At 36.6% G+C, this 26,178-nt stretch overlaps 1 protein-coding gene across 1 annotated transcript in view; it reads right to left on the bottom strand.

Annotated features, from left to right (window-relative positions):
• Positions 1 to 26,178, bottom strand: part of PLXND1 (plexin D1) — a gene marked incomplete at its 5' end in the record, with an annotated part of 175,654 nt that overhangs the window by 39,269 nt on the left and 110,207 nt on the right. The window contains 5 exons of the mRNA XM_083353821.1: positions 12,016 to 12,214; positions 14,213 to 14,343; positions 15,157 to 15,264; positions 17,209 to 17,321; positions 19,257 to 19,364. Coding sequence (XP_083209947.1) covers positions 12,016 to 12,214; positions 14,213 to 14,343; positions 15,157 to 15,264; positions 17,209 to 17,321; positions 19,257 to 19,364 — 659 coding nt within the window. The remainder of the gene's footprint in view (positions 1 to 12,015; positions 12,215 to 14,212; positions 14,344 to 15,156; positions 15,265 to 17,208; positions 17,322 to 19,256; positions 19,365 to 26,178) is intronic.

Below are 26,178 nucleotides of genomic sequence, written 5' to 3' on the forward strand. Positions count from 1 at the left end.
CTGTCCTCCAACAAACAAGGCTAAACCTCCACACAAAATCTATTAAAGTCTCAGAAACAAAATACGTGTCAATCATAAAGCTGCTTCCAAAGCTAGTGAATGTGCTTTATGAGGAGGCCATACTGACAGAACTAGTATTTATTGCCATGGCATCACATATACTGCATCTGATTAAACAGAGTGCATGAATTTTTTCTACTTTGTTTTGAAACATACTGCTACAAAAAAAAAGGCTAGGCTAGGGCTTTTCACTTACTGCTGCAGTATTTTGCAACAGGTTTAATGGCAAGGTTTACTACTGAAGAAAGAACGACACTACATGATATATTTTTTTGTTATTTGGGCTAAGAAACACATTTAAAAATGGAGAAGGAAATACATAGAAAACAATTGCTGATGAAATAGCAATGCTTGGAATGTTTTATAAAATTATTGTGGGAAATAGTTTTGGAAATGACTTGGATTTTTTTGTGAGAGAAAATGATTAACAGGCTTTCTTAAAAGAAAAAAAATATATTTTTCCACTGTGTTTTTTTTAATAAGACATTTTGACTTGTGACTGTAATATGGTTCCTTCAAAGTAATGCTGAACATAAAAATAACTTGCATGAATAAAAATTGCAAATTGGCATCTTTCTTTCAAATGTTCCTTATATGATGTTTTCAAGCTGCTTTTCTATATGCCTCAATCTAAATGGCCACTTGAAAAACATAAAATAGAATATCAGGCAAATTTATATGTTATTCTTATACTGAGACAACTTTATGCTATGCTATAAAGTAGCTGGTTCAAGCACAGCATGTTGTCCAAACACAATGTATTGTGTTAATTCTAGAAAGCAAGGTTTTCATATATCATCATAATGTAAGAAAACTTTGTATACCATCTAAACTCAAGTTTATGGAACCATGTTAAAATGAACTATAAAATGCCTAGAATGCAAACAAACAAAATCTATTATGTTTTATTCTAAAAACTTCAAACAGTTGCAAAGCAAGGCAGCCAACATGCAAGGACTACCTGTATACTGACTATGGTAAATCTAGACCTCTATGGGGAAACACCACAATTTCTTTCTCACTTAAATACAGAATAAATTCCCTACAACTTCATATTTTATAAATATCATAGCAAATGAAAAACCTTCTGTTCAGAATCTACTCTGTTAAATGTAACAGTATATCATAATTTAAAGATTATTCTTGGTATTTGTTGAAATATAGCTATAAGACATCGATTTATACCTAACCACAATTAGCACAGATCACGCTTATACATATATTCAAATTCAAGTTACCTAATCTTTTGCAAACTATTATTTAATAAGTGTAAGCTTTCTTAACCACAATTTAAAATGAAGTCAGAATTGAGGCATAGCATTTATATCAAATGCTTTCAGTTAATTTGTCAGATAATTTGTTTTAAAAACCATTTTGAGTGTATACTTCTATTATCTATCTATCTATCTATCTATCTATCTATCTATCTATCTATCTATCTATCTACAAAATTTCAGCCAAAATCTGAACCAAACAAGAAAAAAGAAAAAGAAGAAAAAGATACTGGAGTGGTATTATAAATTTACCCTTAAAGGTCCAAATTAGACTTAACAGTATTTATATTACTAAGTAATACTAGGTAAAAGCGGTGCTGGTGTGGTGGTTTGATTGCAGTATTGCAGTATTGCAGAATAATTCTGCTGATTACAACCAGTTCAATCCTCATCATTCAAGGTTGACTCAGCCTTCCATCCTTCCGAGGTCAGTAAAATGGGGACCCAGATTATTGGGGGTAATTTCCTGACTCTGTAAACTGCTTAAAGCACTGTGAAGCAATATATAAGTCTATTGCTATTGTTGCAGTAAATTACTGTCTCAACTTCTTTACTTAGACCTAAGTACATTCAAAGTGACAATAAAGTTATCATCACTTACTGTGAGAAACCACATTCCCACTGATCATGAGCATCCTAGAGTATGGGAAACATCAAGATGGGAATTCCATGAAAGAGATTCATCTACCTATGTATTCACACTGTTCACACATATACACATTCACACTAATAGTACCCATAGCTTTGATTAAGTCTGATGAATCAAATGAAGTCTTGCAGATTGACAACCATGAAGGACTGAGGCTAGCCTAGTCCAATTTACTCTCCACTGAGAACAAAACAGATTTTTTAATTAAATGTTGAACAGTTTGATTGGGGCAATAAAGAAGGTAGGCAGATTCTTACATAAAGATACTTATTGAAATATATGTTTGTCATTGCAGTTGCCTTTTGCTTATACAATGGATAACTACGACTATTTTGAAAGTTTGCATTATTAGAATGCTTGTCTTTCAATTTTCTGTTCTGTAACACAAATGGATAGAGTATTTGGGAGGGCATTAATGTAAAACAAATGTGTACATCATGTAATGCTAACTTATGAGGAAAAATGTAAGCAGCAGGAATTTTTTTCACCACACGATTGTTAGGGATCTTTTGCAGCAGCTGTTTCAAATAGATGTTGTGATTAATAGGAATAATTGAAGAACAAAAAACAGATCTAACATCACATATGTCTCATGGACTAATGCTACAAGAGAGTAAGTTAATATCGGTACAAAAACAACTTACATAAGTGGATTTGTTTCGCAGAAACAAATTAGGTACATTTTGGACATATCTGACTAGCATATTTTATATATACAGTGTATATAGAAACCAATTAAGATGATGCAAATAATTTTTAAAAATTCCATTTCTCTACTGGAAAAAGGAAAAAGCCTTCAACAATTACAAAAAGTTATGATTTATTTTCTATGATTCTAGAAATCTGTTGAATTGGTTTTTGGAAATTAAAAGTGCGGGTAGAATTAGAGGTTATGGTATCAACAGATTGAATAAAAATCTCATTACAGTTACCACATATAAATGTCCACAGAGCAATGAAATGAAAACACTGTGGAGTTATAGTTCCATAGACCAAAATTGATTTTTGGAAGTCTATTTTGAATTTTCATTCATTAACACTGCCCTCTTCATGAAAGTGTTTTGGAAACAGATGATGGAAAGCAAATGACTGATGACTCTCTTGGACACCTACCATCAGTCAATATGCTGAATTGTCTAATTTCATCAAGAAAAGAACTTTTCTAGTTTGCTATGTCATATATTAAGGAGTAAAGACTGAAAATGAGTAGAGTGTTGAAGACAAACAAACTGGGTATTAAGAGTTTTAGAGCAAGGTATAATGTTGATTACTGTGATTGTTTATTCTTGATCATTACCATCTTTGTTTGGCAGCTCAACAGAAGAAAAGCTTTATATTGAACTCTTGGCTACAGCCAGAAAATGTAGGGATCCAGGAATTGGAAAAGGTGTGCAGAGAATTTGGATAGCCACAATATCAACCACAGAAAAGTGGGCAAAACTCTTCTTTCAGCTATTGGATAAAAGGTCCCGCTAAAATAAAGGCAGTGTTTTTTTTTAAGACTTTAGGCCAGGGGTCTTCAAACTCAGCCCTTTTATGACTCATGGACTTCAACTCCCAGAATTCCTCAGCCAGGCACACTGGCTGAGGAATTCTGGGAGTTGAAGCCCATGAGTCATAAAAGGGCCGAGTTTGAAGACCTCTGCTTTAGGCTCACTATAAAATTTGAAAAATAATGTTTCTTTACAGCAGAATATTTTTAAGAAGATACTACCACTCACAATTGATATTCAACACTGGTACCAAAATGAATCTCTTCATGCTTGGCGTTCTACTACCAAAAAAACCCCGATAATGATTTTTGAGGAAAAAAATCTGCTGCTGCAATTAGACCAGAGTGAGCTCCAAAAAGCAAGGACTTACACAGATCAATGAAAGCCTTATCTATAAATACTGACTGTTGAGAATCACAGACTATTGGAATTGGATAGTTAAAGATATTGTAAGAAAGTGGTAAGAGTCAATTTTAGTAAGAAAATTGAAAAAATATTTATAAATGTATTTATCTGATGGTCCTAACCCTAACAGTTTGTGGTCACCACCTCCAACATAAGTCTCCACCTTAGGTGACTCAACTTCAGCAGCATTTGGATATATCCAGAAGCCTCTCCTAAACTAAATTCAATGCGGCACTCTTTGTCAGAGGTTTGCAATTTTGTTTTCAGTTGCCCTTGACTTCCTTTACTAGTTCCAAAGCAGGAAGAAATGTCACTGCTTTATGTTTCCTACAGAGCAAATAGCTGGATGATTTACAACTATTCCCAAGTCTGAAAAGGAAATAGATTTGTGATGCTTCAAACGCCATCTAAAATTATTCTTTCTGTGCACAGGATAATCCCTGGTATCTCATCTAGGGGGGATTAAAAAGACACTTATTTCAGTTCTTATAAGTAGGTTCAAAATCTACAGATTGCATTCAATGAAAACAGAGGCTTATCAAGACAGCTACCTTACTATGCTTTCTTCCAGTTTGTAAAGTAGCCAAAATAAAGTGGCATAATTTGTTCCATTCAAACAGCCAATCTCGATTCTTCCTCAGAAATAAATCTCTTTAGCAGTGGCATCCCTACAGGTTTAATAGAGACAAGTGAAGGACAGCAATTCATTGCTGAATTTCCTTTCCCACTAGCATTTCTGCATTTACTTGCTAGATCAGAAAAAGCCTACACTCCCAGCAGGGTCACCCGAGGAGTGAATGTTGTGTCAGTTGCCTGGTTAAAGTAAGCAAGCATTTATATTTTGGCAGCAGGGATACAGAAAGACGGATTGGAAATGGATTGTTGCTTTAATGATACTGATAAAGGCAATAATTTCATAGTGCATGGGAGAAGGCAATGGTAAACCACTCCTGTGTTTTACTGAGAAAGCCACATGAACATACAACATAATGCCACTGACAATGTAATGCTGCATGACAGGCCTCTCAGCTTGGACAGCATTCACTAAGGAAGTGACTTCTTAAAGACCTGAGGATCCTCTGGAGTACTAATAGCGTTTATGACATGACCAGATTAAAACTGATGTTACCATGCAGGAAAAGAAAATCCAAATACAGTGAAAACATGGAACTTAAGAACATGGGAAAACAGAACATAGCGAAAGTAGAAATAAATTAGTTACGGACCGATATTTTACATGACTGCAGATTGAGGTGAACTGGAACTGTACACATTTCAGTTAGATCATACTCAGGACGTGAAGAAAAATAAAAGGAATGGCAAGAACAGTACTTGCCCACAATGTGACTAAATAATGTAAATCATTCTTCATGGACATCTCTTTAAGATGACAAGTTTATGTTTTAACCACTGATGATGATGAAGAGGAAATGATGAGTTTTATAGTCACACTCAATTTAAAATAGACAGAACGTGCTAGCAAGATTAGTTGCTTGAGGTTCGTGATTGGCATGCTAAAATTAGAAACATTAAGGAGGAAAATATAGTTGGGTTGTATGGCCAAAGAAAAACAAAAAGAAGTAGGAGAATGATTTCTGCCAATCCAGTGATTTCTTCATTGCTAACCTAAAATTAAACAATTAAAATAATGCCTATATACATTAACAACATCAGATGAAGCACAGAGGAATCAAGTAGACCAATGATGGCAAAAATTTTAGAGATTTGAGTGCCCAAACTGCAACCCAAACCCCACTTATTTATCGTCGGGTGCTGGGTGGGCATGGCCACTGGGTGGGCGTGGCCACCTCGATGTTGCTCGTGGGGTGGGACACCTGTGGGGACTGGGCATGGTTGGGGGAGATCCAGGGGGTCTCTGGCAGGTGGGACGGTGGGCAAGAGGCTCATCCAGCGGGGTGAGGCGAGGTGAGACAGGGGGCAGGTCAGGGGTGCCATTTCCATTCAGCATTTCTTGCAGACATTTCATTTCCCAAAGGTAACATCAGCCATGCCAGAAGAGAATGGGGTTTGTGGAGTGGAGGAGAAGAAAAGAAGAGGAGGAGGAGGGTGGTTGTGGATTCCTTGGTCCTCTCTGAGCTTTGTGGCTTTCTTGTAGACATCTCATGAACCAAACTAGGTAACATCATTAGTTCACTTACAGTATTATCCCACTTTGGGTCCTAAAACGTCTGCAAGAAAACCACCATCCTCAGAGACACCCCCCGCCAAGGACCCTTCATTTTAACTCTGAGCCAGAAATATTCTCCTTGATTGGCATTCCGGACCATCTCAGGGCAGAAGAACCTGCCTTCCTCTTTCCCATGGGGCACATCCCAATGCCCCCATCCTTCCTCCACCATTTCCTGGACCCTAAAGGCCAATGAAGTTCCTCTCAATCACCAGCACCAGCATTCCCAGTTCCTCCGAGCTGCTCCACCACCTCCAGCTTTGCCTACCTCTTGGGGCTTCACCTGGACGCGGCACCACCACTCCTGTTCGTGGTTTGGGATGCTCCTCCAAAGGTCGACCACATCCTCCCTCCTGGCGGTTCCCCGACCTTTCATCGCCTTAGCTCCACACAATGCCGAAATAACCTTCCAGGAGCAAATTTTCCTCCTTTTTTCTCGCTCACCCCAGCTGACCCTCACAAATACCTTGCCCTTCGCTTGCTCCCTCAGACCCATAACTGGCACCCCACTCCAGCAGCCCCATTCCAACCACTGGTGGGGCTGGGTCCCTCGGCGATGGTGAGGGTGATGTTGAGGGCCGGCAGCACCAGTTTCCTTTTGGCTGGCATTGTGGCAGCAGCAGCACTGGCGGAGGCTGGGGCTCGCGTTCTGTACCACCTAGCGAGGGACCCGCCTCAGAAGCAGCAGCAGCAGTGGCATCGTCATCACCAGGCTTGGCTACCCTAAGGGAGGACGAGGTTGCAAGCGAGGCCTAAACCTCTCAGCCCGGCCCTGAGGTAAAAATGCAAATAGGCGAGAGGAGAAGAAGGGGGCGTGGCCAAAGCATAAGCGTGTCCTTGGCCGTGCGAGGGAGAAACTGGGGAAAAAAACATATTCTCCCAACAACTCACCTTCCCACCATTGGCTGGGGCTCTTGCCAGCATCCACCCATCCTCTCCTCATGATTGGATGGCTTGCCCGGGAGGTTGAGGCAGGCCGGATAAAAACACAGCTGCTGCGTGCAAGGAAACAAAGGAAGTTTTTTTGGGGAATAAAAGGTCAGTCAATCAATTCCAACTTCGAATTCCAACGAGAAGTTGGAATTGATTGACTGATCTTCCCCCCCCCCCAATTCTTTTGTTTCCTTGCACGCAGTGGCAGATCGCGAAGGAGAAATGGCACAGGGCTAGGAGTCAGGTAAGGAAAGAAATGCAGTTTCTATGGGGGATTGAGGATTTCTTTCCTTACCTGCCCCACTTGTTCTGAGGCCACTTTCCACTCAGACATGTTGCTCTTGCCAATGGCCCGACCGCCCATTCCAGCACCCTTCCTCCCCAAGCCTCCATGCTCCACCTGCTGTTTTGGTTGGCCTGCAAGCCCCCACCTCAACGCCCTGCCCACCGCTGCCCAGCACGGCCACCCTCGGGCTGCAAAGGCTGGTCTGGCATGGGAAGGGCACATGCCCCACCCTCCTGCCACCATGCAGGGTAAGATTGCTGCACCCGTCCCCACCCAGATGCCCTCACCTCTCCCAATCTTTTTTTTTACTAACCTCCCCCAAGTGCTTTACTTCTTGAGACCTTAAGAGAAGTTAGGAAGTCTGATAAAACTTTTTTTTTACCGATAGTCCCACAAACACGCGGCGAAGGCTGAGAAGTGAACGCAGAAATGGAATGCAGCTGAAAGAGTTAGTAAAGGCAGTTAATAAAAAACCGCTTGGGGGAGGCAGGGACGGGCGCGGCAACCTTACCCTGCGTGGGTATTGATGTAGGTTTCTCGTGGACGGGACTGAAGGCCTAGGACTGGGGCGATGGTGCACATGACCACAGAGAGGGCTCTGTGTGCCACCTGTGGCATGCATGCCAAAGGTTCGCCACCACGGGATTATACGATTAATGCAGAGGCAGAGATCAGTGATAATAGCAAAGATGTAGCCTGCATCTTTCTGTCAAACAGAACATGAATTGGTCACATGCAGATTTCAAGTTGAACCAAAGTGGAAGAATAAAGCCAGACAGTTTCCATGATATGATTTTGAACATATACCACCATTTTCAAGGAAAATATCAGCAATCGGTTTGGTGTTTTACTAATAGGGAACCAAAGGAATTGTGGAATGAAAACAAATACCGTAAGTTATTAAGGATGAATGTGAAAAGAGACTGTCAAAGATTAAAAATAAAAAACAGAAGAAAGTAACCGGATGACTGAACACATGATGCAAATTGCCAGGAAGATAAACCAAAGCCAAAAAAGTCAACAATTTCATGAAGGAACAAAATAAAGAATTCCAGAGGCTGTTAGAAGAAACTAGAAGCAGCATTATGACATCTATAAAGATGGTGAGAATGGAAACAGATACAGAACTATCAAGAATGTCTTCCAAAAAATTTCTGAACTTATATGGAGTTTCCAATCTCAATTTAGTGTGCTACATGATGCTAGTGGACAGATAGTATCCGATTCACAAAAGATGGAAGAGCATATGAAATTTTATTCAGTACAGATGTCAACATCCAAGATATCTTAGGAAATATTCCATACTTACAAAAATCTCTAGTATTACAAGATGAAGTTAGATTAGGACTCTGATCAAGGCCTTATACTTTCTTCTTATTTATTCAACCTATATGCTAAGGGGTGTGGGAAGTGTGCTGTAAAATTATTTTTTCACCACTGTTGTAACTGCAAATGGTTGCTATCTAAGGTAGATAGTAAGCAAGGTCTACCTGAGTTTGAACGCTTTCTGTCTAAACAACAGATGGAAAGATAGCACTGTCTCATCCTTGTTAAAATCAACCCGCTTTCAAATTGTCTAGTTTACTGGCAGGGTATTTCAGATTCAGCCAATCATATTGCTCTGCAAAATACTAAAAAATTACTCTACTATCACATTTTACATGAAGAATCAATGTATGTCTACAACATCTGCCTCTTCTTTTCTTTCTTATAGCTAGGATAATCTCAGATTTAAAAGAAGGGGGCAGGATGCGCAAATTATTTACAAAACAGTTCATGTTTTAGATTAATGGTTGGGGATTTTAAACTATATTTCAATTTCCTACTACAACCCTTTTATCTTTTATCGTTCCTATGTGCTTCAAATACTTCCTTCAAACAAGTCCCTTGCCCTCATATGCTCATAAAATAGGATCCATGGTATTAAAAATACTAGTCAATGCACAATTCTTTCTTCACTTGTACTGGAATTAAGGTATTGAAAGTAAAAGAGGCCTGAAAGCTGCAGATATTAATTTCTTTTATAAGATATCCTACTCAAATCCCATAGGATAAAACTTGATTTCCTTCCAGAAAATTATATACTGTTGCTTTATATTCCCCTTCAGGAGATATTAGGCAGTCAGCTTTGGTGGTATCAGATTCCAACTGAGTTCTTTTCTCTCAAGAGAGGTTTCTGCTTTCTTACAGTGACTTTATGCAAGATCAGTAGATTTTAGCACCACATTTTTTTAAAAAAAATCCAACATGTTTCTTACTTTTCCCTATTTGTAATTTATTGAATGGCTAACATCAAGCATACAATGGCCTTTTGCAAAGCAATGAAAACATTTAAGCCTGGGGGTCCTGATAACATGGGAAGCCCATATTAGGGCTTCTTTCAGTGATTGTAAGTCCTCTTCGGCTCTACTTTGTATTATTTTAATTTTAATTTTACTCTGGTTGTTGTTTTTTATTGTTTTCATTGTACGCTACCCAGAGTGACGTGAGCTTAAATGGACTCCAGAAGATGGTAGAGGACAGGAAAGCCTGGAGGAACGTTGTCCATAGGGTCGCGATGGGTCGGACACGACTTCGCAACTAACAACAACAACCCAGATTGTTGTATATTAAAATGAGGGGCCTATAAATATACTAAATAAATTAATACAGGAATAACTTGATTTAAATTTTAGACCCTGAATGTCTATAATCAAATACTATAAGTATTTTCTTTAATGAGGGAATTCTAGGTAAACGTATTTTATGGTGCTGCTGTTTGATAATTATAGCATTTATATTATTTAATTTATATAAATTAAATAAAACATAAACATAAACATAATCTTTGTTAAAGATAATGTAAATGTATAAACAAAAGAAAGGAATGAGTCAACACCGTGTACATTAAAACTACAGTCCAGGAGCACTTATTTGAGGGAATTAAGCATTGCCACAGATGAATGCTTTACTTTTAACAATCTCTTTTTTTAAAGTACAATATGTTCTGTTTTGTTTCTGCACACACAAACACGTGCATGCACACACACATTCATACTGTTGGGAGTAAGGATAATGCAGAAAAATAACAAGTGATAGAAAAAACTGAAATCAGGCAAAAAAGTGTACAAGTAAAAAATGTATACATATATTTATGCAAATAAAAATTATTTCTCATTTCTGGCAACACTTCACTAATCCTTGAACCTGTGTAAATAGTTCTTAATATTCTCACATTATTATATATTTTTTACTTGGTTATTACTGCATAGTAAAATTCAGAGAAATGCAAACATGAAAAGATAACTATGTTCAAGCATACATATCATTCAGATTTCTTTTTTTTTAAAAAGGCTGTTTTTTATTAGTGAATTTTCCCTGGGAAATCAAAATATGTCTGGCATAAGTTAGAGTGGAAAAACTTGTAAACGCACATGTAGAGTATTTACCAAATGAAGGATTCCCAAAATAATTTTATAGGAATTAGAGAAATAGTTGGAAGAATCCTGAGTGTATGAAGACAATGGACATTTAGGGTAAGCATGTTTTAAAATTTAAGTTACCTCTGAAAAAATTTCTAAGCTTAGTTATTCAAAGAACACTAAAATTTGAGAATTTCTTGAAAGCCGGGATCTCCTAAGATTATATAGACAATATTTGTAAGTTCAGCCCATTACTGAGATTTGCATAAATAGCTGCAGCTTACACTTGGATTTATTAGGTTAGCCTGGCTATGGAAATACCAGTTAGTAGTTTCCTAAAAGCAGACAAAGTTTCTTGAAAAGAAATGTGGCCAATGTGAATAGTCTTAATTAAATTATTATTGCAAAACTTGAGTGATTCTGAAACAAAAACTGAATAATAAAGAAATGAATATGGAAATTCCACAGCATCACCAATTAGAAACCTTGTTTTTGTGTAGAAAAGGTAATCTTTGCAGCTTACATATCTGCTAAATATTAGAATTAAGTTGCCATACACAAGGCCTTTTCTTGGCATGTAAATTACTGTTTTAACTACATTACAATGATAAAAGTGATGTTCCCTGTATTGCAACATATGAATTCCACTGCAGCTTTGAAAGAGTTATTGCTTGTTGAAATCTTTACTCAAATGCTCAAATACATTGTATTTTTAAATTGCCACAGCTGCTTATGTATTAGCTTTTCTTCCGACTTTTAGCAATTCAATAGTTCCTCAGTTTTCTGGGTGGTCCAGGCAGCTCACAAACTCTACGTTTTATATGTCCAAAGGTGTTGCTGGGAAGGTTGAGTAATAATGACATATCTAACTTATTTTTTCTTGTGGAGTAGTATAAAAATGCATGAATACAACAATACCAGAATGCAGAACAACTAAAAGGCTATGCAAAACTTCCAAATGATATTGATAAAACCTCCAATAAAGTCCAAATACAGGTTGACATATCGGACTAATTTAGTACACTACCTGTTCTTGTGATTTGACGTATCATAATAAGACGATGGAATGTTACCTGTCCTAAATTTAAATTAATAACTTCAGTGTTAAAATGTATCCAGGACTTATGATTTTTTTAAAAAAAGAAAATGATATTTCTGTCTTGTCAGTTTTTCATACTTTGACAACACAGAAAATTAGATAACTAGTATTAAAGTGAGTAAAATGGAAAACTATATATTGAAGATCTTACATGTCCAGTCTTTTTCATACACATCCATAAGGATACCTGCCACAATTAGGGAAGTTTTCACTTCCCAATTTCTTACTCTGAGAAAGCTGTACATGCAGATTGACATCCAGTTGGTCAGCATCTTCTCAACCACAGATTCTGTCCTTCTCAGCATAAGCTTGGGGTTTTTAGAAGCAGAAGCATCAATGAGATCTACCAAGAGGTCCTTCATGATGCTGGTGTAGTACTCCAGTTTCCCATGCAATGCAACAGTAAGCAAGGAGGCCAGATTGCATCTGAAGAAAGAGTTAATGAATAATAATTGAGACTGATAATACAACATGCGATTCATCAATCAACATGAACAGAAATTAAAACCATGGTAACCTTCCAAACTGCTTTCACAAAGCTCCTCAAAAGTGTTGATGTTTCAAGCCATATGTATCACAGCTGTGCATAATCACATTGTATTATGCCACCCTTTGACAGAAATGGATGCCAATCGTTACAAGAAAAAAGGGATAATAATAGAGAAGGTTAACACCTGCAAGTTGAGCTACAGCACGGCAATGTTTTTAAAGCACGACAAGAACAGCAGGAACATTTGATTTCTAAAGAAAGATATATTTCATTGCAGATACAGCTCTTGTTCAGATCTACATTAACGATAAAAATGGGAATGGTTCAGGGAATGGTCCTTCTACTTAGCTCCTTTCATATTTCTTATTTCTATTTTTTTAGTATAAGGTAATATAACCTGTCACTATCTGTGATTCTGCCATTTGTCAATTAGAGCATCTACAAGAAATTTTCTTTATTATCCATTTTCCATGTGGTTCAAAATCTGATGTTGTGGGTACTGAATGGTTCTTCTCACAAAAGTTGGCAAGCCATATATGCTCAACTTGTTGCCATCAAGGCTGCTCCCCAAGTGTATGTTTAAAAATTAGCAAGGCAAGCTAACACACTGTTTCTATTTCACATTATTGCATTAGGGTAAAAAGGTCGATGTGGGATTTGGACTGCCAAAGTTATCTCTGGAATAAAAAGAGAACTAGAGATTGCCCACAAATACTCTGGGTTGCAGGTTTTTGTGAGTAACTGGCAGAAATAGGTATTTTTGCAGCCTCTTGTGATCACCTGGGAGTTGTGGGTTCCATCAAGCTGTAAATGCAGCCTTTTATGGCCTCAGGGTTCATCCAGACTTAATTTTTTAAAATCACTTTTTGTTTCTTTAAGATTGAAATCCTTTGGAATCACAAATCTGCCAGTTGCTGGTTGAGGTTCTCTTCCATCCGTTTAAAAAGAAAGAAAATTACATGTTTCCAACTTTGTAAGTTCTTTCTTTGGCCTTTTTTTTTTGCAATCTACAGCAAAAGGGTGATTTTAAAATAGACTTGGGAAAGTTTTTGAATGCTATGGCTCTGTGAAATAGATTTAAAGAAAGATTTGAAGTTAGTTAGAAAGATACTCTTGGGTAGGAAAAAATACATTTCAAACTCAAAACAAGAGTTTGAAGGTCAGTTACTAGAGAACAAGATGGCTACTTTAAAGGAAATATTTGGTCTGTGGGTTTGTGAAGGGCTTTAGCTTTTTAACACTTTACTTCAGTTCTTACTGAAGATGAACAAATTCCTTTCCAGATTACCGAAATGGACTTTAAGATCGTCTTAAAAATTACAATCCAACTTTACAAATGTTTTTACGGTGGTCGTTAAGTGAATCAGACTGTTGTAAGTTTGATTCCATTTTCCCAAACGGGTCTTTTTTGCCGTAAATCAGCAAAAAAAGGCTGCAAATTATGGTCACATGATTGTGGGATACTGTAACCAATTATAAATGTGACTCTTATACGAAGCACCTGAAATGCAGTCATTTAATGGGGGAGGCGGGGGTGTCATTTTATAATGGCCAGATGGACTTTACAGGCTGTAAAGGACCCTCTCTGAGACTGTCGTAATTCAGAACAATCGTTAAACAACTAGTTATACATGGAGGATTATCTATATAGTCACAAAGAATTTTGTTATGTAACATTCATAACCAGCATTGTGTTCTAGTTTATTAAATAATTAAATAAAACATTAATTCTATGAGCACAAATACTAGATTTAAAAAACACAGAGCAACAGTACAGAAAAGCATAGGAAAAAACATTCTACTTTTCAGAAAGCGTTTCTGATGGAGATAAAAAATCAGGGTAGACTCATCTAATTTTTCCGAATAACAGCTGTAGCCAGCGTGAATTAAATTTGTGCTATCTCACTTTAGCTTAGGTTTTCAAAGAGCCATACCTGTCTCGCACAGCAAAATCTTTTTGCTGCTCAAGAGCATGGACAAACACAATGAGAAAGTGCTTGTTGTTAAGTAAGGTAGAGAACAATGCAATTCCTTCTTCCATATTCGGTCTACAGTTTTCAGGAATCTAAGGAAAAAACGGCAATCTGGATGAGAAAAGAATGCTTCATATTTTTCTTTCTTCACATAGCGTACAAAACAAACTTGCCAATAGCCACACTGAAACCAATATTAAGGCATACCACCCTAGTATGCAAACAAAGGAAAATAATATTGAATTTCCTATTAACCGAATTAATCAGATACGTATATTATCTGATTTTTAAACTAGATGTTTGAACTCTATTATGTCAAAGCTCCTCCAATTTAGTCAGAACCCTTTTAACGGTAAATCTAATAGATATTTCATTATGATTTGTACAAAAAGTAGACTATTCTCTGACTTTACCTTAAAGAAAAGAAAGCAGCAGTAGAATTCCTTGCATTTCACTCAGATACTTTTTAATATTAAACTTGAATCACTAAGCACTATTTTTAGAGTAATGGAATTAGTAACCCTGTGGGCTTATATCAGACTGAATTCTTTGGCTAAAATGAATTACTTTAGACATTATGGACAAGTATTACAGATGTAAACAATACACATAAATCAGTGATATAAACTAATCTCTTCAGGAATAAATCAAAGACTGAATATACCGTTGCTATATTTACATTATACTCTGTATTTTCACAAACATTTAATGTGTTCCAATTCTGTACAAGTCATAAAGAGATTTCACCAGTTTCTTCTATTTTCTTGAGAAGAAACTTTACTAGCTACTCTGTTTTTTCTTTTCCAATATCCCAAATATATCGTATTCTTAAGCACTCATAATAAAATGATCAGTACTATGGTGGATATAATAGATTAAGCTGGATTTATCAAAGAATTACATACTTTCCATTCCCCCAACAATAATGGGTGAGTTTCTTGGATTTGAGACCCCATCTGGGAATTGAGGTGCTGGGAAGGCAGTATATATCGCTCCTCATAGAGAGAAGAACACTAGAAAAAATAAACAGAGGAAGCAAGAATTTTGAATTTAGCAAAAAAAGAGGCATAGTTTAATTCTTCATGTCTTTGCTAAATTGCATTGTGGGAGGATAGCAGCCCCCTCCCCCAGAAGGAAATTTTAAAAAGGCAGAATATTATATTTCCCCAAAGGAATAATGAAAAATTTTAGGCAAAGACAGCCCCAAGTCTCCCTCCCCCCAGCCAGAAACCAGGTCTGTAGAAATGCAGATGTGATAATCCTTTCAGAAAGGCTGGAGCCAGGAGGCTTGTAGCTAACAACATTAGAAAGACCCTAAAATCTACACCCCCCACCCAAACTCTAAGGACAGGAAACATGACCTTTAGGACATAATAGGATTAACCCACCCATACCAAAAAGGACACACTCAAAAGAACCTCAGGTCAAAGTTCATGCCACAGAAACAGGAACTCCAAACACAAAAGCCCAAAAAGGTATGAAAGCCCATCATTCCCAGCTACATGTGATCAGTTACTCCAGAGCCTCATGTCTTGTGGTTCTGCTCTTCAATAAACTACAACCTTCTTTCTAAAGCAGTCTCCATTTTGTTTATTCTCAGCTTGAACTGGACCCTGATGAAGACTTTTCTTTCAACAGCATGTTAACAGAGCATTAATGTTTTAACAGTTACCAGAGGATGTAATGACATGAGACCACTCATTAGAAAAAAAAACAGCAAAAGCACTTAGACTTACCGTATATACCACTTCATAGTGCTTTACAGGACTCGCTAAGTGGTTATAATAATAACAGAGTTGGAAGTGACCTTGGAGGTCTTCTAGTCCAACCCCCAGCTCAGGCAGGAAACCTTATATCATTTCAGACAAATGGTTGCCTAGTCTCTTCTTTAAAAACTTCCGGTGTTGGAGCAGTCACAGCTTCTGGAGGCTTCTGGTTCACAGAGTCAGCATATTGTCCCCAACACTCTTGGTCCTCATTTTACCAACCTCGAAAGGATGGAAGGTTGAGACAACCTTGAGCCTGTGCGTAGAATTAGCCTGCAATTCTGCATTCTAACCACTGTGCCACCACGGCTCTTTATATAACTTTATAAATAACTTTATATAACTTTATAAATAACTTTATATGCCTTATGGAACTTTTAAATTCCTGGCTGCAGATTTCTGAATGAACAAACAGAACAACTTTTGACAAGGCACATTTTGGAAAAACAAAGCTTTCACAATATTGAGATCATGAACTCATTTGTCCAACATTCAGGCCTCCCCAGCAAAGATATAATTATTCAGGGCTAATCCACAAACAGTGGCTATGGGGTATCTCCACTATTCTACCTTAAAAGGACTAAAAGAATAGAACTGATTTGTTATCCTAGACTTGTAGACTTGCCTAAAGACCTGAAGAAAAATATTTTGAGTTTTATCTTCAGAATATCTTGGGATATAATGTAGTTACTTATATTTTATTTGCTTTCATTTATTCTGCTTCTAAAATTAAAGTTGCCAAAAAATGTGGGGAAAACAACTGGTCCTTAAAGGGGAAATAGAGAACTCCCACCAAAAGAGCCTACAGTTTCTCACAGATTTCTGTTTTTAAAGAAGTTTTCATCAGATACTTGCCATACATTTTAGTAATTTTCTAAAGCTAAAAGTGATAAAAAGTATGCTTGGTGAAAAATTAATATACTTTTTTGTGCTGTGTATCAGAATGATACATATTTATAGCATTCACACCCCTGATGACAGACAGCTTGACAAAAACTGAAACATATATGCATAAATACACAGAGCTTAAAATCACCAAAAATGACAATTTACAAAGTATGGTTATAATTTTAAAACCTGTTTATAATCTGAAAAAATGGCTTTGCAAGTTGTACGGTACTCAGAGTGAGCTAAATAAAGTGACATATAAGACCTATAAATAAATAATAGTAGTATGCTACTTTGTCTTACTTTGGGAAAGAAAGTGCGAGTCACAAAGTATTTGTATTCAAGGAATGGGATTCCTTGGCTGCGATTTAATTCCTTGGTAAGATCTGTCATATCTGTCTGAAGTTCAGCAAAACCTAGTTAAAGGAAACCATAATGAAGGGAATGAGTCACTTTCATTCAATGTATAAATTATTAAGAATACTAACAGTATATTATTCTGCCTAATGTGTAGTAAATTTTTCAGCTTAATTATGTCCAAAACAAAATCCATTTATGCTAGGCAGATTAATGGGCTAAGATTTTTTTTTTGTAGTTTTCTGCAGGCAACAATATATAAAAAGGTAAAGGTTCCCCCGCACATGCGTGCTAGTCGTTTCCAACTCTAGGGGCCGGTGCTCATCTCCTTTTCAAAGCCGAAGAGCCAGCACTTGTCCGAGGATGTCTCCGTGGTCATGTGGTCGGCATCACTAGACGCCAAAGGCGCACGGAACGCTGTTACCTTCCCACCGCAGTGGTCCCTATTTTTCTACTTGCATTTTTACGTGCTTTCGAACTGCTAGGTTGGCAGAAGCTGGGACGAGTAACAGGTGCTCACTCTGTTACGCGGCACTCGGGATTCGACCCGCCAAACTGCCGACCTTCTGATTGACAAGCTCAGCGGCCTAACCCACTGAGCCACCTCTTTTTATCAGTGGATTCTACAGAATATAAATTTCACACAATCAGAAACCAAAGTTTAAGTCATACACAAGACAGCATGCACTGGCTTTAGTACCATTCTTCTAGAAAACACCGACTAAAAATAGAGATAAATATTCTTTTGATTGTTTATCAGTTTATAACTTACAATGCCAATGAACAAATTTTTCAATTTAGGGTGTGCCTTATCCATTCAAAATAATCAAATCCAAGTTCACAAAAATAGCCAGCTGAATAGAAATTTTGAGAATGTACAATTTCAGTTTCTCTTCTCTCAAAATTATACGGTTACACGCTTTCCAAGGAAAACTGCATTTTGCAGTTCTCCAAAAATTGATTTCAGTCACAAGACTCATTGTCAAAGGTATCTCTGTTTTTTATGTCTGCTTTCTGCAGTTCAAATAATTTATTTATTTGTTAAATTTATTTGTTGTCTATCTTGCCATGGGATTACTCTAAAAGTAAAGGTTTCCCCTTTCCAGTTGTATCCAACTCTAGCGGGCAGTACTCATCTCCGTTTCTTAGCTGAGGGAACCAGTGTTGTCTGAAAACATTTCCATAATTATGTGGCCAGCATGACTATATGCTGAGGCACATGCAACGCTATTACCTTCCCACTGAAATGGTACCTCTTTATCTACTCGCATTTGCATGCTTTTGAATTGCTAGGTGGGCAGGAGCTGGGACAAGTAATGGGAGCTCTCTGCATTGCACAGCACTCAGGTCTTGAACTTGGCCTGTCAGCTTTTCAGAACACAATGAAAATACATCAATATGAAAACTAAAAAGATGGGTGGAGAGCAGAGAACAAGGGGGGGGGAAGGGAAGGAGAGGTGTAGTTTGCCATCAATCCAGCAGCCACCTCCATCATGGAACTCCCCCATTTAATCCCCAGGCAATCGGCAGACCCAGATCTTCAGGCTCTTGCAGAAGGATAGGAGGGTCAGGGCAGATCTTACCTTAGAAGGTAAGATGTTAAAGGGTAGGTGCTAGAGCAGAGAAGGCACTTCTTTTGGATTCTGATAATTGAAGTTCTTTGACCGACGGGATCCAAAGTAGGCCTTCCCTACTGGCCCAAGAAGAATGGGCTTGTCCTAGCAGGATGATCTATACCAGGGGTAGGCAACCTTGGCTCTTTTATGACTCGTGGACTTCAACTCCCAGAATTCCTGAGCCAGCATAGCTGGCTCAGGAATTCTGGGAGTTGAAGTCCACGAGTCATAAAAGAGCCAAGGTTGCCTACCCCTGACCTATACCAATTAAGGGCTTTGAAGGTTATAACCCAAACCCAAATTGTCAGATACATAAGTTTTCTTTCGTGTTCTTTGCTACCAAATAACTCCTCCATTTTGCCCAAGTACAATGCTTACCTTTACGGATTTCTTCCCGAATCTGGGACTCCATCTCTTCCATCTGCAGCAGAGTTTTTTGCCAATAACGCTCTGCCCGTCGGCTTTTGGTGCAAAACACAAACAGTGCTGGAATACAGAAAGGGAAAAAGTGGCCCCAAAGCCAAAATAACAAAGGAATCTTTTGTATTAAACCAGGACTGATTTATGATTATTTGTTAAGAAAAAGTGCACATGATATTATCTACTATTCCAGAAGTTATAATAGCTGCTGCTATAATAGCTTTCTAACCAATTGGAAAGATAAACATTTATCAGAGCTGGGTTTGAAATTTAGTCCGTTGGGTTGTATATCAAAAGATGTTTCCGAAGGTTTAGGAAGTTCAGTTGTTCTTTCTACAGTAGATACCATTTATGATATTTTACAAAATACCAAACTCCAGAGGAGTATACCTGTATTTAGATGGCAATATGTATTAAATGTATTAAATATTAACTGAATATTAGCCGAAGTAAAGCTAAACTGTTCCCTGAAACTACTAGTAGCGAAACTAGAATTTAAACATTCTGGACATATACTATCGTGTGAAAGCAGGAAGAATAAATAATAAATTCTCCTCTTTAATTGGAGAAATTACCGGTAAAGAGAATTGAAAACAGAAGAGCAGGTGGCTAGATACTATCATTATAAGAAGCAATTAGTGACAGGCCATCCTGGAGAAACTCTGTCTGATGGATCAAAAAGTTTCAGAAAAGACTGAATGACAACAATGTTAGGTATATCACCCATTTAATTTACATAAGAAACAACTGAACTGTGAAGTAAATGGAGAATTCATGCAGCTACATATATTAAATGTGTCATTTATTTTTCTTTTGTTATTTGTTAATTCTTCAAATGCCATAAAAGAAAATATTAAATCAAAAGCTACAACTTTAATAAAATAAATGAAAGTAAGTTTTTTTTAAACAACCCTAAAAATACTTGGAAGAGGAGAAGATGTTTGCTTAACACCAGATGACCTCTCACTGAATCCCAAGTGACTATCTCTTGCAAAAACACTCCAAACTAGTCACCAGGACTGAAAAGTTCTCTCTCTCTCTGCTATTCACTACAAATCAGGTAATAAGGAACTAAGAGAAGTTCTGGGAAGCAGTTCAAAATCTAAAGATGAAAAAAGGTGTTTTTCCTAAGAACATTCCCCCAAACTTGAAGGGACTTAAAATAATTGTAGTATGGATTTGAAATGGATCTAGAAACAACTGAAAATCTTGCATCAATTTGGAACTATTTTATTAAGTGCAATCTAAATAGCTGCATTTTTAAAGTGTTAGCATTTATTTTATTAAATCTCTGCACAGTCAAAGACAGAATGGTGTACTGTGATGAAAAACATAATGCCAAGTTCCAACTTAGCACCAAAGTAGGCAACATAGCTACTTTATGATCCTGAACCAAAATCTGCAACACATCTAGTAAGGATCTTTGTGAAGATTCCCATCAGTTGTATTTCCATGCCATCTGAAGACATACACGCTCCCTAGCTTAGCACTACCAGCATAAACTTAAGAACTGTAAATGCTACTTCTTCCTTTCTTTTCTTGGAATGAAAGTGGAAGCTTCTGCTACCAGACAAGCAATCTAGTACTAAGTAGAAATGTCCTGACATTTAGAACAATTAATCAGTGAAACAACTTGCCTCCAGAAGTTGTGAATGCTCCAATACTGGAAGTTTTTAAGAAGAGATTGGAAACAGATGAAAACCTGATTAAGAAACTTTACAGATTTCTGCTAAGCTTGAAGATGGAAGAAGAACAAGTAAAAGATACAATGATAACATGGGCAAAAAACTTTGGATATTCTATAGATTTGGAAGACTGACAAAAATTATGGGATAGAAATATTAAATTGACTAAAGCAGTTTCATATAAAGAAAATTTGTATAAAATGTTTTATAGATGGCATATGACATCAGTAAAATTAGCTAAAATTGTTTAAAAATACTTCAAATAATTGCTGGAAATGTAAACAAAGGCCAGGTACCTACTACTATGTCTGGTGGGTATGCCCTAAAGTGGAAAAGTTCTGGCTTAAGATACATACATGGTTGGAAAAGATGACTAAAATACAGGTTGAATTTAAACCAGAACTGTTTTTGTTAGGAATATTAGGAGCTAAGTATGAGAAGGAGAATGAGTATCTAATATTGCATGTATTGACAGCAGCAAGAATAGCATTTGCCCAATACTAGAAAAATGAAAACCTACCAACTGTGGAGATTTTAATCAAGAAAATTTTAGAATGTGCAGAAATGGACAGATTAACTTTAGAGATTAAAGAGAAAGAGGATTCAATTTATTTTAAAACATGGGATAAATTTTACCAATGGTTAGGAAAACGAACTAGGGAGAAATAAATGTGATATGTTATTTTGAATATATATTAGTAAGGAGAATGATATGTATTGACTAATTGATACTGTATATGATTATCGTTTAGCATATATATTATAGCTATTTACTGTTATATTAGTGTTAATTGAACATATGTATCCGGACAATAGTCTGTTTGCTAAAGCTTGAAAATATTATTGGGGGGCAACCCCAATGTTGTTCCCAACCGTGTTCCTACCCCAATCCTCATCCTAACCCCATCCCAAATCCTGATCCTTACCCTGGTCATGTCCTCTTCCTAACCCTATAAAATTCAATAAAAACTCTTATAAGAAGAGATTGGACAACCATTTTTCTGAAATGGTCTAGGGTTTCCTGGCTGAGCTGAGGGTTGGACTAGAAGACCTCCAAGGTCCCTTCCAACTCTGCTATTCTGTTATCTTCAATTAATTATGACTGTTCTTTCAAAACCAAGTTCTGGTATACTGAAACAAGTACTAGTTACAAATAACAATTCAGGACGAGAAAATATAAAACACATAAAAGAAAATATAAGATAAATATATGCTTCCTTGAGTCAAGTTTGACTTATGGTTACTATATGTTTACATACATGTTGTTTACATGCATCATTATAGAAACACAGTTTTCTTCTGAGATTTTTTTCAATCTTCCTAATGGACTTGTAATTTCCCAGTGAATGTTAAAGATAATTTCTCATTCAAACATTAAAAAGATCAGTGTATGACAGTGGAAGCCAGTGTTTACTGTCACCTCCTTGCAATCGGAACAGAGGGGAAAAGCAGAGTACATGAACCTACTACTTATGCACTTTATGTTACATGTAAATTGATCTAATGACTGTGAACATCTGATAAAACCTCTCAGAACCTATCTTTGTATTAATTCTGGCACAATATTAACTATTTTGGCACAGAAAAATATTAACATTATAATCAGGCTCATTAATATGTAGCCTGCAGCAAAACCTGGCAGACTTTAACAGCACATAGCAATATGCAAGACAAATTTATGCCCAGAATGAATGACTAAAAACAATGAAATGAGAAAGTTAAACATAATTTTGATTAGTGGATTATTATTTAGTAAAAATACAATAAAAATAAATTGTATTTATATTTGCTTAACAAATTTCTATAAGTTCTATGGATAGCTTTGGCTCTTGGGGCAGAAAAGCAAGTTATGAACTGAATAAACAAATATATTAATTGTATATAATTAAATTAAAGCAACTAGAAATCATAATTGTACCATAGCTATCATACTAAGTGTATGTGTGGATTTTATATATGTAAGGAATTATTGAAAACCAATCTGATCCATTTAGTAGATTTAAATCTAAATAATGTAGTACATCTGATGGTAGCTTTGTACCAACAAATAAAAGCTTTCTCTTGAAAGCTTGCAATATACAGCTTATACTTCCAAGTCAGTTGGATGCAGGAAAAAGTATACATGCAGTTCTTGATCTATGACCATTTGGTCAGCAACCATTCCACGTTATGACAGAGCTGAACAAATCGTGGTTACAACCAGTCCTTGCAATTCTGGCTGTCCCAGCCCACTTGTGGTCATGTGATTATGATCTGGCTGCTTGCCAACCTGTTTGTGCCTATGACCGATTGCCAAGTGCCCCAGGATCACATGACTGCCATTTGCAATCTTCTCTGCTGGTTTCCCTAAAAAGTCTGGGTAACTTTGAGTTCCAGTCGCACTCCCTCAGCCTCAGAAAGAGGTAAGGGCAAAACATTTCCGTTGCCAAGGAAACTGCAGGGACTTGTCTATGCAGTCACCAGTAGTCAACAATGACTCAGAGTCACAAAATAAATAAATTTTAAAAAATGATGAAAATTAACAAATGATATGGAAGAAAAGCAGATGTCATTCTTAAATAAAAGAAAGGGAGAAAATATAGCAGATTTGAATAAAGGAGATACTGCATGATCTCATGAAGTGGACCTAAATGAACAGATACCATGAAGTATATTACACAAAGGTAATTTTAAATATGGATAAAAGGAATACAATTTAAGCCAGAAAACATACACTGATGTGATTTAAGTTGTGCTTGCACATAAAAGTAGGAATCTCTAGGTTGATAATAGGTGTATGTTACGCTCCATTGAATGGCAATGTTGGAAGAACCAAAGATAATTTATGGAATAGCAGATATTATTTTTTTGTTTGTTCGTTCATTCATTCATTTATTCATCCATTCAACTTATATGCTGTCCATCTCATTCTGCAGGCGACTCTAGACTGTTTACAATCATTTTAAAAAAATAAAAAATATTAAAGTAATAAATATTAACATTAAATTAGTTATTCTTTGAATGTGCTTAAATGGTTCAGAGCATAAAGGATTTCTGCTTTTCCATAACTTATAAACGGCAAAAGAATTAATGGATATATATCTACAAGCATGATTGATTTGGTTTGTTTTTGATGAAAATCTGAGAAAATTAGAGAGTGCTAAGATGATAATGAGATGTTCTGATTGAAGGAAAAGCCATTTTGGAAGTGTTAAGGTGGATCATAGGAAAAAAAAATATTGAGGAAAAAGCAAGTTAAAAACAAGAATGAAATAATTGGAGGGAAAATACATATTCTGCTTGAAAAAGGATTATAAAATAGATTAATCTCCCAAAAGAATGAATAGAAAGTGGACCCAAGGAAAGATGATGTAGATATTGCTTGGATGAGTGAAAACTTCTCTGCCACAGAAAAGTCTGGAGCTGTACTAAGAGAAAGTTTGGAAAAGGATGCCTGGTCAAATGATAACATAAAGTAGCTGTGAAGAAGAATAAATACATATAAAGAATGTATATGTACAGGAACAATGCTGCAAAAATGAGCATGGTAGAAAATCTCTATATGATGTCCAGGCTAAGAAAAGTATAATGCCAAAGAATGTTAAAAAGCGTAAGGAACGATAAGGTTATAGAGGAAGAGAAAATGCAATGATTCTGACATGAATACAAATTGTTTTGCAAATGGGTGAAAAGGCTAAACAAGGAGCCTCCAGCAGAATGGATGATATTAAGAATTAAAAGTGAGGATTCAAACACTAGTGAGCCAAGGAACATTTTAGATATTTGTATCTGAATGATAATGATACGTTGATGAGTGGAATTAATAAAACATTAAAGTCCAAGAAAAATGGATGAAAATGAAATCATATATGCTATGAGAATGTTTTTTTAAAAAAATGACTTATTAAGTGTCCAAGAAGGCATACAATAAAATCCTGATTAAGACATGCAAACTAGTTTATGCGCAAACTAGATTTTTGCTGTTTAGCAGAAATGTAGGAATGACAGTTTACTGTATGTCTGTTGACCTAGAGAAAGCATATGATAAAGCAATCAAATTTGATTAATGATGACTTTTTCCAGTAATCATAGAGTTGAGGCTTGGTTGTTGAATGCAATAAGAGTCACAGATGATAGAAATAATACATGTATCAAAATAAATGAATTTGCGTACCTAGGTATAATGTTTCTTAAAGATGAGAAAATGGTTGGAGAAATATTAAGATGTACAAATTATAATAAAAAAGTGATAGGTAATATGTGATATTTTTGAGAAATGAATATTTACTGAAAGAAGCAAAAATGATTGTGTATCAGATTGTGGTTCTGTTCACTGTTATATGGAAATTAAAATTGGATATGTCAGGAGGAACATAAAAGTTGAATTATAACCCAAATGACGTACTTAGCTAACATGTGTGGTAAAATCAATGGGTGATGAATCAATGTGGAATGAATAAACAGTGAGGGATGAGTGTTAAGATAGTTTGGTGACAAAAAAAGAATGAAGACTGTATTGTGAAACAAAATATATGAAAGAAGAATGAATGGATAAAAAAGGAAAGTGGGAGACTGAGAAAATGGTTAGGTGGATTAAACATTCATGTTTCACAGGGAGGTAAGATGTTCCACTTCCAGAATAAATATGGACGCAAGTTACATTGAAATATCAGCATTTAGTTTAAATTTGTACAGGAGTAGACAACTGATATTCTACATGCCATTCACAAGATTATTTTCAGCATGTTCCAGAGCCACCAAATATAAGGGCAATTTGGAAATAAACCTCTGTTTATGTGCGAGAAATAGGTGGGGATAGTGACACCCGCCCTAAGGTGTCATGCACAGTAGTTCAGTAGGCAGTGAGGAGTGGAAGGAGAAGGTTGTGTGGCAGTTGACTCATCCGCCAGATCAGATATGTCAAATTCGTGATGTCATGTGACGTCGCACAATGTATCGGAGCTTTTTCTCCGTTGCCGGCAATGGGGTGGGCGCAGTTTTGGGATGATGTGTCCGGCCCGTGGGCCAGCAGTTTGACACCCCTGCACTAGATCAATTGAAAATGAACCCTGCCACAGAAAATCCCTCCAAATGTGCAGTGCGTGCAGTAATATGATTCCTGTGTGCAAAAAAACTTTCGGCAGCTGCGATTCATCGTGAATGGTGTAGTGTTTACAGACCAAACGTGATGAGTGAAGGTCTCGTACGTCAATGTG

The sequence above is a fragment of the Vipera ursinii genome (genome assembly GCF_947247035.1).
Source record: "Vipera ursinii genome assembly, chromosome: 2".
Classification (NCBI taxonomy): Eukaryota; Metazoa; Chordata; class Lepidosauria; order Squamata; family Viperidae; genus Vipera; species Vipera ursinii.